General features: G+C 39.6%; 2 protein-coding genes across 8 annotated transcripts; one reads left to right on the forward strand and one right to left on the reverse strand.

Moving 5' to 3' along the window:
* Nucleotides 1–582: 582 nt before the first annotated feature.
* dctn1a (dynactin 1a) lies at nt 583–11,965 on the forward strand. Of its 6 annotated transcripts, none has more exons than XM_044022672.1 (31): nt 583–720; nt 2,388–2,453; nt 2,562–2,756; nt 3,189–3,270; nt 3,363–3,394; nt 3,669–3,689; nt 4,228–4,251; nt 5,006–5,149; nt 5,373–5,396; nt 5,883–6,080; nt 6,179–6,383; nt 6,500–6,578; nt 6,769–6,928; nt 7,027–7,131; nt 7,304–7,495; nt 7,609–7,725; nt 7,818–7,970; nt 8,062–8,222; nt 8,347–8,515; nt 8,646–8,714; nt 8,814–9,026; nt 9,117–9,278; nt 9,480–9,611; nt 9,697–9,822; nt 9,919–10,061; nt 10,144–10,307; nt 10,553–10,671; nt 10,754–10,949; nt 11,065–11,138; nt 11,222–11,311; nt 11,397–11,965. In XM_044022672.1, exons 2-31 carry the CDS (start codon nt 2,412–2,414, stop codon nt 11,532–11,534), a joined length of 3,729 nt encoding a protein of 1,242 aa, XP_043878607.1. In that variant the 5' UTR covers nt 583–720; nt 2,388–2,411; the 3' UTR covers nt 11,535–11,965. The 6 variants fall into 6 exon arrangements, with proteins under 6 accessions (XP_043878607.1, XP_043878612.1, XP_043878609.1 ...); XM_044022677.1 differs by lacking the exon at nt 4,228–4,251 and adding an exon at nt 4,541–4,624; XM_044022674.1 differs by lacking the exon at nt 5,373–5,396.
* fam113 (family with sequence similarity 113) lies at nt 11,966–18,345 on the reverse strand. 2 transcript variants are annotated; one of them, XM_044022681.1, is made up of 9 exons: nt 18,058–18,345; nt 17,572–17,653; nt 17,078–17,157; nt 16,646–16,878; nt 16,157–16,307; nt 15,132–15,378; nt 14,217–14,273; nt 12,921–13,112; nt 11,966–12,791 (listed from the first exon to the last, which is right to left on the reverse strand). In XM_044022681.1, exons 1-9 carry the CDS (start codon nt 18,091–18,093, stop codon nt 12,643–12,645), a joined length of 1,227 nt encoding a protein of 408 aa, XP_043878616.1. In that variant the 5' UTR covers nt 18,094–18,345; the 3' UTR covers nt 11,966–12,642. The 2 variants fall into 2 exon arrangements, with proteins under 2 accessions (XP_043878616.1, XP_043878615.1); XM_044022680.1 differs by having other exon boundaries at nt 15,132–15,414.
* Between the last annotated feature and the right edge of the window lie 787 nt (nt 18,346–19,132).

A 19,132-nucleotide genomic window follows, 5' to 3' on the forward strand; every position in this document is an offset into this window, starting at 1 on the left:
ACCTGATTGGTCAACTGGTCGTGGGCCTCTGCTTAATTACACGCTCATATGAATACAGAGGAAAACGTCTCCTGAACAACCCAACACAATATCTCTCATCTCTTTTGTCATTTTTATATGTAGGACTGTCTGTTATAAACAAGTTCACATGTTGCAAACTCAGTCACTAATTAATCAGTGAATCATATAAGTTAAATGTATGTTTTCCTCTAATAATATTTTAAAAGCAATAAGTGACTAGACAAATAGTTGTTAAGAAATCTGCGATAATACTGATTTCACATTTGAATTTTCAGCACACGAAACAAGCAAATACTGGACTGCTTAGAGACTAACATTCTGTTTTTAGCTGAATATTATTACATGTATAATTTATACAATATATTTGTCATCGTCAGGTTATTGCACTACATCCATCAAAGCTGTAACAATAGTGAGGCAAAATTGTGTCATCTGTAAAAATGTGGGTCCCCACGTAAAGGTTTGGTAAACACTCTAGGTGTTTGCATGAACCCACGCTCTAACCCTAAGCAGCCACTAGGGGCGCAAACGTTTTTTTCCTCTTACATTTGGTTTGTCAGCTCACCGGAAGTGACTTGTCAAAAACGGAATAAGCCAGTGAAGCTAGGTAGCCCAAAAATAACAACAGAAAATTAGTGTTTGTCTACATGAACACCTCAGGGATTTGTACTTAAAGACAATAGTCTCTGTATATGCCAGGTAAGCTAAATAACAAACTGCTGCTGTTTTGTTAGCTTTTCACGATACGATTCCACCTTACTTTAGCTTTCTTGCTAACAGTCTAAGCCCAGTTGGCCAGTTTTTAGCGTTAATTCCAACCACAATGTTAATTTGCGGTTGACTAAATGCTGATGTTAATCTTAATATACAAGGTAAAGTAAAGCAAAGCCCAAGCCGAATTTATTTCGTGTTTCGATGGTCGCTATATCTCAGTTACAGTGCCATTTTATATGTGATGTTTCTCACCATTTACTCGTTTTGTTCACATTCTTTTGCCATGAAGCTGCTGTGAACTAGTGGTATATTTTGAACATGTATGTCTTTTCTTCTTCCATGACCAAAATATACCAATATATTTATTAGTTCCTGGTCTTCTAGTATCAGTGTAGGGAAGGAAACATTGGCCAACGCAAGCCACCGTATGATTATGATTCTGTATTAATATAATTCAATTTAATTTATTAAATATCATTTAAAACACAGCAAGCTGTATAAACATAGCTAGCAGTGGATTATAACTTAAGGATATTAGTAATTATTAGTTAATCTGTTCTTGACTGTCATTTTTACTTGCAGCCCCTCTAGTACGTTATTAGAAGTGTCTTTATTGTTATCTGTGGAACTAACATCCATCTGTAGGTATTATGGGAGAGGCATCAACTAGATTACCCCTCCCTCCCCTTTCACTTCTTGTCAGCTGTGACGTTGATGATGATGATGATAAACCACTAGGATCCCTCCCCAAAATCATACTCCTGTATTTTGCTTAGCTGTAAAAGTGGATGAAAAATAGCACTGGAGTTCTGTCTTTTAATTATGGCTTTGAGCAGGCGACATTCTTATACCCCCAGGGTGAGTAACTTATTAACATTAACTAAATAACTAACTAATATTTAATTTCTATGGATAAAATGTAAAGGGTAGGGTTTTGTTACACTCACCATGAAGTGGATGTTGAGTTGACCTTGTTGCATTTTGCAGCTCCATGAGGAAAAAACCCTGTAATAACACAGTTATGATTAGCCTCAATTATCCTGTATTGAAAGTAAATGCGCTTAGCCAAGATGTCACTCACATTAATCAAATTGTATTTATTCTAAAGTAGGATTCTTCTAAACTATCTCTGCTTCTCTAAAACTAACACACTCCTATGTGACATCTTCCATAATAAGAGCTGTGATAAACCTGTTCTGTCCAGTTTTCTGTCTTGTAGTTTGAAACTCTGAGCCAGCATGAATTCACATGTCCCTCCTGTTCCAATAAAGGATTTGATTCTGCTGCAGTCTTTGTTTGTCCTGAATGAGCATCTTTGTGTGAACCAGGCAGAGATATGGCTTGTTTATCAGAATATCAGTAGTGGTCCAGGACATATGACTGAGCGAATGAATGTGTTTTTGTGCTATGTGGCCTAAGGAATCTTACTGAATGTTGTTGAAAGTGCCCTTTATAACTTGAGATGGGATGGGTATTGTGGTATTCACATAAAACAATGCTGTTTGGTAATTTTGCAAGATTAATTAAGATATAAAACCATAAACGATTAGGTATTTGATATTTTATGACTTTATCTTTGTCTCTCCCCGTCCTCCACCATGCATTGTTCTCAGTGATAACTAAACTTCTTCTACTTTATCCTCACTCTTCAGCTGACCAGCCCACTGATCAGCAAAATGAGCAGTGCAGGAACAGTGGAGAGTGGTAAACCTCCAAAAGTAGGTCACCTTTCAATACAGGGAATATAATTTAAATGAATAAAGTACATCTGTTATCACCCATGAGCATATAATGACTCACAGGTCTTGTATCCTTCACTCTTGCAGATTGGTTCTATAGTAGAGGTGACGGGGAAGGGTCAGCGTGGCACTGTTGCCTACATTGGAGCCACACTCTTTGCCTCTGGGAAATGGGTGGGTGTCATACTAGATGAACCTAAAGGCAAAAATGATGGCACCGTGCAGGGAAAACGCTACTTCAACTGTCAGGAAAATCATGGGATATTTGTCAGACAATCACAGGTAAGTCCTACATATATATGTTTAAATGAAAAAAGACATGTTAAGTATTTATTATAAAACAAACAATGTAGATGAATTTAGAATTAAGAATGGCAAAAAAATACTATACACTATGAGATTTTTGCTCTGTTTAAACAATGTTGCAATTTGCCACTCATAATGCCACTCTTAATGTTGTGGAGAAAATGAGCACTGTTAATTATGGTCTTGATTTATTCACTTTCATTCAAAAAGATATAAGATCTATAAATATTTATTTAAAATTATTAGTACTATCAACATGTTTATTTGTCTTTAATGCCAGTGAGGAAGGCACAGCAGTTTCATACTATATTTTTGAGAATCTATTTTTATTCAGTATTTTCAAAGGAGCATGTTCTTGTCTCTGCCTCCACTTTTTGTATAACTATTTTCACACTCCTGTGTGTACAGATTCAAGTGGTGGAAGAAGGCTCAAGTGCCACCTCACCAGATATTCCTGAGTCTGGCGCTGCCAAGACACTCAGACTAAGAGGTGAGTCTAGACCACAGCAGAAAGTAGCAACTCAAAGTAAATAATAGTAACCATAAATAATAATACAGATACTTAATTTGTTTCCCCCCCAGACATTCCAGAGACTCCTAAAACTTCCAAGCAGGTAACAACCAACACTTGCATCCGGCTTTGTTTAATTTCACAGTGTAATAATTTTGCATTGTGTCCACTTAATGATGGTTGGATTCCTTTTGGAATACTTGAAGCTCACACAATAAACACTGAAGTATGTGTGCAGTGTGTTTATGACACGATATACTTTGTGTCTTTAATTCAAATAAATGTATTTTTCTTTTTACAGAACTAGAAATAATTTATGGTTTAGTTCTCATTGTTTGGTTTGATGTCTCTGTTTGTTTCTGAATAATTTTTTGCAGACCCCATTGACTATTAAGAAGGTAGACACATTTAAATTAAAAAAGATTGTTTTGCTTTGGTTGTTGCTAATCATACTAATGTGTCAACTCATCCCTTTGCTTTTAAATGACCCTTTCACATGTTGCACGTCACTTCCGTTTTTTCCATTTTGTAAATGATATGATCTTTCGCTTACATTTTCACTTTTTTATTTGGGTGAAATCAATCCTCCGTTAACATTAGGACACCAATGCTGAGACAGTTTTAAGGTCATTATAATGGTGTCTTTGTCATTTCACTCACAATTCACTGACATTTAGCCTTGGTTTTGACATTGTTGCATGAACCCACGCTTTGCTCCTGCGTCTCTGGTCATTAAGAATAACTTTAAAAATGTATATGAAATGGTGCATGCAGCTATCAAACCTATGCTAAATGGATATAAACTAACAGTGGGTTTGCTTCTTTTGTGCTGCTTATCTCCTATCTCACGTCATCACTGGATGCGTGTGTGTGTTTATCTGTGTGCGTGTCTGTGTTCATCCCTCTCTCTGCAACTTACCTCCTCCTCTCCTCCAGTCTTCTACCCGCCGCTCTGCCAAGGTGAGCTTACCTGCAGTGGACAGGGATCTAATGGGATCAAAAGAGAATCATTTAAAAACAGTTGTTCATTCAGAATTTATTTATGTTTCCAACTATTGAGGGAGTCAATGACACACTTTTAAATGTCTTGAATGCTTCATGCACTTTTATCTACAATGATTAGTATGTACTTTATAGAAGACTGTCACTCAGTAGTAACATTTCAGTTATGAATCAGTAATGTTCAAGTAAACAGTGCCCCAGGTTTGTAATTTGAGTCCTAACACAGTCTTGATGATCACACTGGCAGTGGAACACACCACGCCTTGCACCTGCCACCTCCCTCCCCTCCCTCTTGGTGCGTCCCTCCGGCCGCTACAGCCTGCCAATGACGGTACACTCCGTTATATTTGAGTACTTTGAGTACAGGGAGTGGTGAAATGTTTGATCACTGAAAATGGGTGACTCTTTTGTTCGTCCTTGCACAAATACTGTATAGGGCAGCACCAGTTCTGCAAACTCTTGCTTTTGTCTTTCTGACTTTCTTGGAGACCAATTCCTGTGGGTTACAGTTGTGTGGTGGTTAATGTTGTAGAGGCTCTAATGTAAACTCAAATGTGACTTAACATTAACGTCCTTAACCCCCTTTAAGTGATGTCTCAAGAATTTGTAAGATTGCATTGATTTAACTCGCTCCTCCCACTCTTTTCCTTCTTCTCTTCTTATATCTGTCAATTGTAACTCGTGTCTGACTCTTACCATCGTTTGTCAATAGGCATCTCGAGAGAGCCTGTCGTCCTCTCTGTCTGATGTCAGTGAGGTGAGCCTGTCCTCCCACCAGGGTGCACTGGGAGCTCCCATCATGCCGCAGCCCAGTGGGTCATCTGTGGCAGCCACAGTCCCAGCTACTCCCAGTAAGGTAGGTCACTATCGATAAGAGGTCATTTTAATGCCAGCACAACTGGAATAATGGTATCCGAAAATCAAAAGTTTCATATTTGAAAGGGTATTTTAAATATTACGTTATAAAAAACGTCATAAGTGCTCTTTTAAAGATTACTTTTAGTATTGCCAGGATGCTCATTATATTGATCATATAATGAGCTTGTCCCATTTCATCTATGTTTTCATTGTTTAACCAGGAGGAACCTGCCATTTCCAAACAGGTAGAGTGACTTCATGCATGCTGGTGATACCAGGCATGAGTTTACTAACAAACTCACAGCAGTGTGCAAAAGGATCCTTGGCGAACCTTCTCAATAATTTACGATATCTTTTTTTTTTTTTAATCTCTTCACAGTTAATTATATGGTGATGATGCTGCATGGTTGGTTTAACCTAAGGATACACTAAATTAAATATTCAATTCCACCATTGTGCATCAATTTCTTGTTAAGACGTTTAACTCCTAATTTATTTTAATGAGGGAATAATATATGCAAGTAATTTGGGACAGTAAATTTTGCATTTGACATCTTGTCCTGAGTTGTTGGTGATGGCACTTGATATCTGTTTTCGTGAATTTTTTACTACTTCCAAAAACAAATTCTTGGGAAATGAATGGAGCCCTTTTAAACTTCAAACTTCAAGGCAGCACATTTGAACTTTGACCACCCCGCTGTTCCCCTCTGCTCTTCCGTGTTTCCATTCAGGAGGAGGAATCACTGCGAGCTCAGGTCAAAGACCTGGAGGAGAAATTGGAGACACTGAAGATGAAGCGGACAGAGGACAAAGCCAAACTAAAGGAGCTTGAAAAACACAAAATTCAGCTGGAGCAGCTTCAGGAATGGAAGAACAAAATGCAGGAACAGCAGACTGAGCTGCAGAAACAACTGAAAGAAGCCAAGAAGGTACTGCGTTTGCAGTATGTTGTGATCAGTATTAAATTAAGTCAATGCAGGTCCACTGTCATCAGATTCATATGCTTCTTTTAAACTTTCAACTTCAGGAAGCCCGTGAAGCACAGGAGGCCAAGGACCGCTACATGGAAGAAATGTCGGACACAGCAGATGCAATTGAGATGGCAACACTGGACAAAGAGATGGCTGAGGAGCGAGCAGAGTCGTTGCAAGTCGAGGTGGAAACACTGAAAGAGAAAGTGGAGGAGCTTTCTATGGACCTGGAGATCCTTAGACATGAGATTTCAGAGAAAGGTTTGAACTGTATTCAATCAAAAAGGCATTTTTGTGTCCCTCCCACATTGACATTTCCCTCTATTACTTTTACAACTTTTTCTCAGTATGCTGCTTTTCATTTTTTTTTCTTCTAGGCTCAGATGGAGCTGCCTCAAGCTACCATGTCAAACAGCTGGAGGAGCAGAACAGTAGACTGAAGGAGGCACTAGTCAGGTTTGTCTCATTTTTCTCGAGTAATACATTTTGGTGATGGTTGACATAAACTCTTAGTATTCAGTCTCACCAGTTTGCTATAATTGTAAAAAGTCTGTACAGAAATCATGGCAGTTCACATGGAACTAATATGATCTCTTTTAAATCAGTTAGGGCTGCACCCAATTAAAAAACATTATGTCCTCTTTAGGATGCGGGACCTGTCTGCTTCAGAGAAACAGGAACATGTGAAGCTACAGAAGCAGATGGAGAAGAAGAACACAGAGCTGGAGACTCTCAGGACTCAGAAGGAAAAACTGCAGGATGAAGTCAAGCAGGCAGAGGCCACTATTGATGAACTGAAAGAGCAGGTTTGTTGAGAAGACCTTCCCTCCATTGTGCTTCTATCAGTGTTGTCCTCTTAGTATCCACCTTTGTGTACCCATGTCTGTATGTGCACTGTTATCAGGTGGATGCTGCTCTGGGTTCAGAGGAGATGGTGGAGACGCTGACAGAGAGGAACCTTGACTTGGAAGAGAAAGTCAGAGAGCTGAGAGAAACAGTCACAGATTTGGTCAGTGGCACTGCATTGTAAATACAAGTGACATTTCAGTTCACTGTTCTCTCAACGTGCTAGTATTCACATTAAAAGAAAATCCAGATTGAAAATTCAACTTTTTAAGCAAATTTACTTGTTTACTTCTTAGTCATTTAAAGAAAGCCTGTTTTTTTTTCTCCACCAATAGGAGGCGATCAATGAGATGAACGATGAGCTGCAGGAGAACGCCAGGGAGACTGAAATGGAGTTGAGAGAACAGGTGGACATGAGCAGTGCAAAGGTCAGGGAGGCTGAGAAGAGAGTTGAGGCTGCTCAAGAGACTGTTGCTGATTACCAGCAGACGATCAACAAATACAGAGAGCTCACCACCGGGCTGCAGGTGAGTGAGAAGATGACAAAACACTCACAGGAAGTGAGCTTCATGTGGACATAGATGCCCTTCATTTTGTGCAAGTGTATGCTCTAAAGCTATATTTTCATTCCTGTACATAGGATGCTAATAGGGAGCTGATCAGTCAGCAGAATGCCAATGCTGAACAAGTTCAGCAACCACCTGCAGAACTATTTGACTTTAAGATCAAATTTGCAGAGACCAAGGCCTACGCCAAGGTAGGAGGGCTTCATTAAGACTGATGTAGAGACTAGTGTGCGCATTGTCGATCAGTCTCTTAATTACAAAAACTACACATTTGTGTTTCCAGGCCATTGAGATGGAGCTGAGGAAAATGGAAGTGGTTCAGTCCAGCAGACAGGTTTCCCTCCTCACCTCCTTCATGCCAGACTCCTTTCTCCGTCATGGTGGAGATCATGACTGCATTCTGGTTCTTCTTCTCATCCCCAGGCTCATCTGCAAGGTATGATCCTGGATGAGACTTATTTATCTTGTTATATTCTGTCCATCTATATAATTGTTATTGAAGTTGTTTGTATCCTTGAACCTGACAGGCTGATCTCATCAGTAAACAAGCCCAAGAGAAGTTTGACTTGAATGGGAACCTGGTGCAGGGGACAGCGTTGAGAGGTCCTCCAGGAGAACAGCGCAGTTTTGCTGCAGGACTGGTGTACTCCCTCAATTTGCTGCAGGCTACGCTGCACAAATATGAACAGTAAGTTCTGCAGTCTCATCAATTATGAGTAATTTTTTATTTATTTTAATATTTACTGTGATAAACTAAATTCATCAACAAAATGTAATAATTTTCTTCTCCCTGTCTCCCACCTTGGTTCTAGGGCTCTAAATACCTGCAGTGTAGAGGTTTTTAAGCGCATGGGTACACTTTACTCTGAAATGACCTTCCATGAGCGCTCCCTGGATTATTTCATTGATCTGCTGTATAAAGACCAGCTGGATGAGACTGTTCAGGTGGAGCCCCTGACTAAAGCTATCAAGTACTATCAGGTATGATCATTAACTCGTGGTTTTACATTTTTGCCAGCATACAAAGTATTTTGACATAATATCAAAGACTATTCAATAAATATTTAAGTTATAATTATACATCTAATTTGTAACATGGTTTTGTTTCCAGCAACTGTACAGTGTCCATCTGGCAGATCATACTGAGGACTGCACAGTGCAGCTGGCTGATCATATCAAAGTATTTAAAGCTTCTTTTGTAGTAAAACCTTTTTTCTAAAAAGAAAAGAAAAAACTGAACTAGCACAGTAGGGTTTCCTAATTGTACTCTCACCTCCAGTTTACCCAGAGCGCCCTGGACTGTATGGGAGTGGAAGTTGCTCGTCTGCGGGCTTTCCTGGCGGCGGGTCAGGAGAGCTCCAACCTTGCCGTGCTTCTGAAGGACCTGGACACTTCCTGCTCTGACATCAGACAGTTCTGCAAGAAGATACGCCGTCGCATGCCTGGAACAGATGTGGTTGGAGTTCCTGCTGCTCTCAATTATGGACCAGAGGTATGTAAGGGGAGAAAAAACAAAAAAAGTCAATAAGCATCACTGATGCTTGACTGACATTTGACTGCCATGTCTTATCCCACCTGGCAGGTGTCAGAGACGCTGACAGAGAGCAGACGCCAGCTGACCCGTGTGGTGGCCGTGCTGCAGGAAGTGGCAGCAGCTGGGGCTCAGATGGCTGCTCCGCTGCCAGAACAGGAAGGTCTCAATGCTCTCAAAATGGATGATATCACCTTCAAGGCTGTGGAGCAGGTACTGTGTAATAATAAAGCGTCCAGTGTTACTCTGCTCAGTGTTGATATATGATCCCTAGTTGCAGTTTAGTAGCAGTTGTAATACAAACATGTTGCTTTGGCAGACGGTGAAGTGCTAGACGGAAAGCTGGTGCTTGGTTGCGGCTGGGTTTTGAGGTTTGTTTTTTTTTCTTCAACTGACTTATTCTCTCTATCAAAGGTTTATGGCTCCCATGGGCAGAGTGACCCAGAATGTCTGCGTCAGTCCTGCAGTTCTGTTATAGCTACCATGAACAAGATGGCTACTGCCATGCAAGAAGGAGAGTATGATGGTGACAAACCTCAGTCCAAGGTATTTCCATCACACTATACATACACTTCAATCCTGTGTCTTTTTATATTGAAGTTCTCACCTTATCACATTTGCTCATGTCCAGACCACCCCTGTTGAGATGAGAGCAGCCACCGTCAGGGCCGAGATGACGGATGCTGAGGGTCTAGGAGTTAAACTAGAAGACAGAGAGACTGTAATTAAGGAGCTCAAGAAGTCTCTCAAGATCAAGGTAACCATAAATAAAAAAGGACACCCATTTCCTCTGAGAAACCCTGTTATGTAAATATGTTTACCAGTGAGAGAATTATAATCTTCTGTCCTCCAGGGTGAGGAGCTGAGTGAAGCCAACGTTCGTCTGAGTCTGCTGGAGAAGAAGCTGGACACCTCCACCAAAGATGCAGATGAAAGAGTGGAGAAGATTCAGACCAAACTCAACGAGAATCTCGCCCTGTTGAAGAAAAAAGAAAAGTAAGAACCACATGAAACAAACGTAATAAATGCCGGAGGTTCTTTACTCGAACTTTAAACAGTATTTTCCTCCTCACTTCAGGGAATTTGAGGAAACAATGGATGCCCTGCAGGCTGATATCGACCAGCTGGAGGCAGAGAAGGCAGAGCTGAAACAACGCATCACGAACCAATCAAAGATGACCATCGAAGGCCTGAGAGGGTCACCTGCCTCTGGAATTGCCTCACTTGTTCAGGGTGTAGGAGGTAAATTATTCTGTAGTTAGGTTTGTGTTGCACACAGATCAAATTGTTTTATTTGGTTTGATATAATTAAACCCACTGAGAAGCAGTTCCAATCACGACACAATGACGTGTTACTGCAAATGTGTTATTCTTACCAGACACCAAGCTGATTTAGTTAACACAAAACAAAATCCCACACACTAGTCAAGAGAAAAGTGCAATGTCAATATTTAAGTACAGTCATCTGCTCTTCCTCCATCCGGCAGGTGTTCCTCCATCCATAACCGGGCCAATGGAAGTGGTGGACTCTCCTCTCCTCAGACAGCAGGTTGAGGTTCAGAGACTGGGCATTAAATGCCTCAAGAATGAAAACAACAGACTCAAGGTACACTGGTTTGACTTTATCTTTGTCAGTTGCCACCTTTGTCAACCGTAGTAATATTGACCAGGAGTTCATTAAATTGCAGGCAGAGAAGATGAGAGCCCAGCTGGCCTCTCTGCCTCCACTCTGCCCCTCCAAACTGCCACAAGTGTCCAAAGAAAGTTCTATGCCTCCAGAGGGTCTGAACACTGGCATCTATCGTAGAACTGACCAACTGCTGGCGACACTGCTAAAGCTCAGTGCAGAGTTTAAGGTGGTGGACATCACTGGGAAAACAGCAGGTGTGTTTAAACTTCTTTAAACACATAAGTTAGTCTTTAAAAGCAGCTAGCTTTGTCAGTTTTCTCCTGGGTGTTTGCTGCAGTTTGGCTTCATTCCCTCTCCTGTGTCTTCCAGTTAGTGCCAGTGCCCAGATGCTGGAGCAGACAGCTCGGCTGCAGAACCTCAGTGATGCTCTGGACAAACTCAAGGTGACAGTTTCAGACTCAAATGTCTTGTCCTTGTCCACAAGCTATTAACAAGACTAAAACCAAAATGCAAACTTCTGTTTCAGGGAGAAGTAGCTGAACATGTAGTTTCATATCAGCCTGGAGCAAAGGCTTCCTCTGACTTTGCCACCTTCCCAGTCTCCTCCTTTGTTAAGGTAAAAGCATACAATGCCTGCTTACACCATGCAAGTAAATGTAAAAATGTAAAATTTCATCATGCACACCTGTGTTGTTTCTCAGGCTAAGCAAGAGAAGCAAGGAAAAACAGTGTTTGTAGGTCGTGTTTCAGTTCCATGTGCACGTGGACAGGAACAGGTCCACCGTCTCGTCCTATCACAGCAGCAGCTGCAGCAAGTGCACTCCCTCCTTATGGCATAAGGACACACCATGGATCTTCAGCCAAGACTGATGCCACATCAAGAAAAACTTGTTTTTTTCATTCCAGCTTCCATTCAACAACTTTCTGTAATTTTCCTCTTTGCTTTTCACTTCACTTCTCTCAGGAAACTGTATCCTACATTTCCAAAGTTAACACAGCACTAATAAAACTAAGTATGTAAAACCTACTGGTGTTTAATTTGGATGACTCCAAAGTGGATTTGACTTTTGTATACACCAGTTTTGCCAACTATTTGTGGAAATGGAAAACTATGTAGTCATTTATACTGTACTTGCACCTCTTTAGTTTCTTCTTTGTATGTTTTGTATTTGTAGTAATTAAAAGATGTCACACCAAGAGCCGGAGCTTGGTGTAGTAATGTATTCGTAGCAATTCAGACAATAAAGCAATTTAAAAACAAGAAACCCAATAATGTGTCTGTGTTGCTTTAATGTGATATTGACATTAAGAAACCATTCTAACATTTAGTCTAACAAGGGTTCATGCCAGGCTTGGTTGTACAAATGGTGAATCATGTAATAAGGTTCACAACCACTTCTGCATCTATATTGTACATTAGATAACTACATGCAGATTCAGTCTCATGATGTCAAAAAGACTTTAACCTGCTACTAACTGTTAGAATTCTAAATATTGTAAACACTGATTTGAGCAAACATCCAATTTAGACCTTAAGGAAAACAATCTTAGCACTGTGTGCCTTGTTTGGGATGAGACCACTCAGAAAATTGATTATAAAAATTACTAAACTGATTTTTAATAACCCAATTAAAGGAATTTGAACTCAAGTTAAAAAAAAGGGACAAAGCACCATATACATTTAAGTGCAGAATTAAGATGCTTTCAAATGGGAACACTTCTAAAATCATTCTTGCCAAAGAACCAACATTGCAATTTTCAAACAAGGAACAAGGAACACAAGAAAAAAAGAAAGTCTACCCATGTGTGAACTTCTCAGGACGTTGGGGCATGAACTAGACAGTATGAAGATTTTGCTTAAGAACCTCAGTGTGGAAACATCTAAACAACTACTTATCTCCTGCAACCTACAGTCTTCTCACAAGCCTCAATTATTGTGAAAACACCTCAGTAGTAACCATCGTAGTGAGCATACTGATGGGGTCTGTGATGACTGTATGGAGCATGGCGTCTGCGGTGTCGACTCCTCATCACATACTGATGGTGGTGCTCATTGTTAGGCTCAGGATGGTGGTGGTAAGGTCTGTAGTTGAAGCCTGTAAAAATATTTAGACCCATGTCAATAGGCTCTGGAGAGGAAATGACAATTGAATAGATCAGAGGACCCACAGATACCTTACCTCTAAATAAATACAAGCATGAAATACTTCTCTCTGTACACGCACCATTTCCATTGTGTCCATGATTATTTTTGTGGCTGTGCACCGGAAAGTAAGGCTGTGGTGGCCAGGCAGATCTGAAGGTTCCAGCTGTGTCATGCCACTGTCTCTGCTGGTGGTTCAAGAAGTGTGAAAAATGGAGGGAATCATCGTAGAACATCTCCTTGCAGCTGTAGTTTCTCATCAATGGATTTCTCTCTGAAAGAGAGATTTGAAGAAGAGTGGTAGGAGTGGGGAAAAACCCAAAACAAAATGTGAATGAAGTGACCAGAGAAGAAAGTTTCCCTTATGCACAACGTATCATCCGTATGTAACACATTTCTATATTGAATTATTCAAGTTGTTTGAGAGACGAATTACTAGATCGCTGAGTTTTCAGTGTATTCACACATTGCTCTAAAATCACACTATATTACTCAGCTTGAATATTTTGTCATCTTAGAGGCTGTATCTGTATTTGAAGTTATTTTCAAAGACAACAAGGAGCTACCTTTTTTTAAGTAGCTTTAATCCTCACCCATGCTGGATGAACAAGTGTTGGGAGGAGAGTTGTTTTAGTTGGAGGCAAATACTCCACAGCCAGAAGCGTATTCATGTCTAGGGCAACTTCTGCACACTCGTCTGAAGTTTTTGTCTTTTGCACAAGTAGATACAATTCATTTTTTGGCACTGTATTGGTCAAACTTTAACTATGTAATTGAGGCTCAACACATTGTGCTTTTTTAAAAATACATTTCATCATTACATTCATATAATTGTATGTAGCAATATAGATTGATAATCCCAAACTGCTTTAACCACCAATCAAATAATCAGGTGCATTAGATATTCTACAAAATCAGGCAGCAAAATGGCAGTGGCTACATGCATATACACCAAATGTTGCTGCGGTGTCTGTATCTATCCATACAGAAATGATTTTATGTGCTTTAAACACTAGGGTCTGGAAATTACAGACATGAAACAAAATTGGGGAAATTAGTCATTATTCATTCACAAGGGTCATGGGGCCACTGGTGCCAAAACGAGGCATTAAACGATGTAAAACAAAGCAGACATTTAAGAGAATCAAATCGTTTTGTGAGTAAATATAGAACTTAACTAATTTTTAAACATCCATTCTGACAGACGTTGATACCATTTGCCAAATTTGGTCTGACTACTGATAATTACAGTGCATTGTGATGGATAAAGGATGTCCAAACACACTCCACGGTTTACTGGGTTCAGAGAGTCTCCAGGTTATTGTGAAGCATGACCCATCTTCTTTTTAAAACCGATCATAACCACCTGACATCTTACCTGCATGGTTGGAAGGATTCTTCCAGACTGGCTGCTTAACGGTTACCTCGGTATTTTCTACAACAAACAAACTCATGTTAACTGATAAATCAGTACAAATGACGAAATAACACATTTGAATAAGAATTGTTGCCCAACAGTTGCATACAAACACCTACGTGTTATGATGTAGTGTACATCAAATCCTGTTTCGATGTTTTTAATGCCTATGAATTTTGCCTGTGTGTCAGGTCACAGTGACATTTGCAAAGTCAGTTTACCTAATGTCCAAGTCAATGTTTTTAGTAAATTTGAGGAAATTTCTTCGACTTTTTTCCCAAACAGAGCCAACAATGTAAATTTGTGGGTGAAATTTATCTCTTGGGAAAAATTGTCTATTTTTTGAATTTGCCACACTCTTGCAGTGCAGGTCAGCCATATACACAAAAAAATGCATTCTTAAATGACCATTGTTATTATTGTCACAGGGCCACATATCAGATATGCATCTGATCTAGGACCACATGGACAATTTTAATCTCACATAAAAAAAACAAAAACGGACACAAGTTAATTCTGCCTGGTAATCTAAATGTTGCCTAATGGCCCTTTTCCACTGTGGTCCCAGCTCACAGGTTGGTTTTCCACTACAAAAGTAGTTCCTACTCAACATGGGCAGTCATCACTGCACAGCTGCATGAACCTGCGGTAAGTGTGGCGATGTCACGCACAGTGCCTACTCAGGTCACTTGGAATCTCGCCAGAGCAGGAACTAAAATAAAATACCAGGTACGAAGTACTATGCTAGTGTAAACGCAACTTTACCGTGCAGTGCTGAGGCAAGCCAGTAGAAAAACTTTAACATGTGGCAGATGTAGTAAAATACTTCTACTGCAGTGGGAGTGTATATTCCTGTGTGGCTAGTCACCTACTCACCTACAGTGGTCACTGGACAGGGCATACAGACACCCCAGGCCTGTGCAGCATGCTGTAACAACAGGGAGGTTATCTTGCGGTGGGCAAGAGCGTTCCAATGGACACCATCCTTCATTCGATGGTGCATAGAGGAGCGGAACTGAAAGTGAAAGTCCAATACGTCTAATCCATATGCATCAGCCAGGGTTGCGCTGAAGAAGTTCGCTTCCACAACATCATATCGCAGGTGGGGGGCCTTGTGCTCAATCTGAGGTGTGTAGGGGGGGGAGAAGAAAGTACAATCCTGCAGGCAAATTGAAGCTCTGCTTGAAAACGTACTGTATTTGCATGATGTGACAGCAAGTAGTATAGTTATAGACTGAAAACAGCAGCCCACAATTATTAAAAAGCATTTTAATTACCATTTTACAATAATAAACCTCTGTCCAGGTCCTCATGCTCACTATAATCAGAATTTGTTCCCACCACATCTCAAACCAAATGGACACTGGACATTGTCAAAATTGTGTGGGTCATGATACTGTCAGAATGGGACTAGGCAGCCAGTAGTAATTTGGTCCATTGGACAACACCAGCTGTCAATCACACTGGTGTCCACTCATCTGCTGTGCTTTATCACCATCTTTATCTCCATCAACTAGTGGAATCGACCCTGACTGTAAACAAGTGTGTCACACCCTGTGCTAATGAACACAGGGAAGCAAATGGTGTAAAAATGAGAAATAAGGAGAAACAGCACTTTGGGAGTATGTGTATTTTTTTTCATATTTGAAGCCACTCATATTTACAAATCTATAATGACTCATGTTTAACTATTAACTCAGTAACAATTAAAATAAATGGGCTTGTCTACCCACTTGTTCTTTTAGTTAATTAGGAGCAGTACTGTTGAGACAGTGTAGGTTGAAGGATTGTGAGCGAAATTGTAGGGGCTAAATAAAAATACTGTCTTCATCTGATGTGAATTCCCAGGCTAAAACCAGATTTCATGTCTCCTCACAATACAGTTGTTTGATTTATCATACCTCAGGGACAAGAAAACCTCCTCTGATCTTCTCAGCCAAGGGCATGGTGAGACTCCACATGACCAAAGTTTCCTCGGGCAGAATCTCACTCAACTGGTCAAAAAAGGAGATTAGGTTGTCCTTATAGGTGCTAATCCAACGCGAGTCGTATCTGTAAACCAACACAGATACACACGTACTCATGAAACTGTGATGAAGGACGTCAGCTGAGGAGGCAGTCTCTACTGCGTCTCCTGACGATGCATGCTCAGAAATGTGGCCACTTTAGTCCCAAAACCAACGACAAATTTTTTTGGTGATTGAATTTGAAGAAGCATTCAGGATGGTCAGCGTACATTCAGACCAGTACTTGGCACTGGATGTTAATACCAGGTCTGACCAGGGTTTCACTATGATTTGAATGTTGTACACAATAATAAGTAATTTTTAACATCAAATTGCTTGGTAGAGAGCATTAATACAAATTAATATTTAGTCAAGTCTAACCACCTTGATACATCCCACACGCAGGAGTTTACAATGACGACATCTGGTTTCAAACCATGACGGAAATCATCCAGGAGGCTTTTCATGTAGCTGGAGTAGATTCGGGTCACAAAATAAAAACGGACCAGGTGGTGGGCAGACTTAAACTGTCTAACCTCCCGGTACTGTGTCCCATTATGCATTTGAGCAAGACATCCCCCCTCTATGAGACAGTCCTGCTCGAAGCTCATTTGACCCTGATGGAAAAAAATTTTTGAGAATGAGTATTGATACACTGAACTCCTTAAAATTACAGATTACAATAATACGAAACTAAAACCTTTACAGGAATGATAGTTACTCAATTGGCAGATGCTTTTGCCCAACACTAAAATGTCTTTGAAAGCAGTTCATCCTTTAAATCAGTATGTAAACATAGTAAATGTTAGTCCTTGCCTTGCTCTTCAATTGCTGGACTGTCAAATATTTATCCCTCTGAAGCAGCAGAACAAGGTCTTTGTATACAGACCGCTGAACTGAAGAAGAAACAGAACAATAACCGACAGTGTTACCCAAGGTGTGTACACAGAAGGGCTGAACAGTGTAGGGAAAACACAGAACTGAGATTTTCTGACAAATATTGCAGTTCGATTTGCAATATACATTTTGCAGATTTGAAACTTTGATACACAATCAGAAATATTACATTACATACAGCCAGCTTGGCAGTTTCGAGGACAGTGAATTCTCTAGTTAGGATCAACAAAATTATGAAAATTATTTCTCAAAAAAATCTAAACCCAGTACACCATCATAGAGGAACAACACAAACATATTTCAAAATAAAAAGCTTTCAGGATGAGCAACTGATGAAACAAAAGGTTTCCAATATTAATAGATTAATTGCTGCGGCCCTGGTTCAAAACATATGGAAAAAAGCATGAACTTACTCGAGTCTCCCAGTACAACAATAAACTTGTTGTGAAGCAGTTTGCAGGCCTGCTCATGGCTCACACACTTCATCGTCTCTTTCTGATCGTGACAAAGCACATTTCAGTGAAAATGCAATAAATCATTTCCATGTGACAGGATAGCAGGTGCTTCAAGGAGAGACGAGACACAACTAGGCTAGAAATTAGCCTAAATCTCTCAACAACATGTGGCTTAAACTCACATTTGTACTACTCCTTAACCGTTAGGACATTAATAAACATCATTTTCAAAAGTTAGCTTCAGTTTTCTTAAATTAAGAGAGGGCATTAACACTGCTGAATGTAGGGACTTGGAAGTGTTAGCAAGTGACCTTTGCTACCTCAAAGTTACTTTGCTGAGATTTATTCAAAGTAACTAATTCATGAGCTCTGCTTCCACATGTTAAAAGTTATTTGATATAAATTACAGACATTTATTGTCTCAAAAAAATCCGTTTAATTTACCTTTTGCGAACCAGCCATTTTTAAGCGCAGCTGCATCCAATCTGATGATGAGGATGATGATAATGACGAGGCTTTTAATAGCGCCTGTGACCAAGCTGCAGGTAAAATGGCGGACCTCAAACGCCGTCTCAACCAGGGTTGCCAGGTTTAGGCGAGAGACAAACTCAATATGTTTCTGTCATTAAACGAGTTAAATGTGCTGCTACATCTCTTGGCCTTTTTAATCTAAATCTAATTAACTTGATTTATATAGTACCTTTCATACAAAACTGGAAAACTAATTGCTTAACAAACGGCCATATTCAAACAAAGATACAATAAAATGCAAAATACAGCAATACAATCACAAACAACAAATACAATGTGATTTAAAAACAAGTAGTGTGATCCATGATGAATTAGAAAAATGCTTAGATAATCAGGTCAGGGTTTTTTAAACAGTAATTAAAAAATCTTAAAAAGACACTTCTAAACCTGTTCTGGTGTATGATACACACATAATGAAAGAAACACAGTAGTATTGAGACGTTCTTCACTGTACAGTAGACTTGGCCGATGATGTAGTCACATTGTTTTATTAAATGTAAATAGAGTCACTTGTTAGATACATTCATTTTATTTAAACACTAAACACAATCACTAAAAAGCCTATCGATTAAAAAAAATTAATTCTAACGCAACTTGAATCAATTTTAAGAAACAATTTAAGAAATTAAATATATTTCTATTTTTATTTTATTGTTTAAACACTGGTAAGCGCAATGCCTCAGGTCACATGATACCTGTCAACTTCAGAGGTCCAGGGATCCATGACACGATATCCACAGGCAGGAGGTAAATAAAGATAAATATACTAACTTAATTTTTAACTTATTTACCATGAACATTGAAAAGCCAGTGATACATACCGTCACATGACAAATATTCCTCAGTTAAAATCGCAATGTCTTTCTTTAAATTATGAATTGATGATTCAATTTTGAACTATAATTGCAAAATGTGTTTAAAAGACTTTTAAATGTGTAGATCAATATACAGTACGTATGCAGGAACAATGCTCCCTAAACATACACAG

The sequence above is a fragment of the Solea senegalensis genome, linkage group LG3 (assembly GCF_019176455.1).
Source record: "Solea senegalensis isolate Sse05_10M linkage group LG3, IFAPA_SoseM_1, whole genome shotgun sequence".
Lineage (NCBI taxonomy): Eukaryota > Metazoa > Chordata > Actinopteri > Pleuronectiformes > Soleidae > Solea > Solea senegalensis.

Bases quoted from the DNA above. Each gene is read 5' to 3' on its own strand.
- dctn1a (XM_044022677.1), top strand. From the start codon at position 2,412: ATGAGCAGTGCAGGAACAGTGGAGAGTGGTAAACCTCCAAAA. The intron at 8,223-8,346 runs GTAAGTTCTGCA...CCTTGGTTCTAG, and splicing joins ACGCTGCACAAATATGAACA to GGCTCTAAATACCTGCAGTG. The intron at 11,139-11,221 runs GTGACAGTTTCA...CTTCTGTTTCAG, and splicing joins ATGCTCTGGACAAACTCAAG to GGAGAAGTAGCTGAACATGT.
- fam113 (XM_044022680.1), bottom strand. From the start codon at position 18,093: ATGCAGCTGCGCTTAAAAATGGCTGGTTCGCAAAAG. The intron at 16,879-17,077 runs GCAAGGACTAAC...TTTTTCCATCAG, and splicing joins TCCAGCAATTGAAGAGCAAG to GGTCAAATGAGCTTCGAGCA. The intron at 14,274-15,131 runs GTGAGTAGGTGA...TGTTTGTTGTAG, and splicing joins CTGTCCAGTGACCACTGTAG to AAAATACCGAGGTAACCGTT.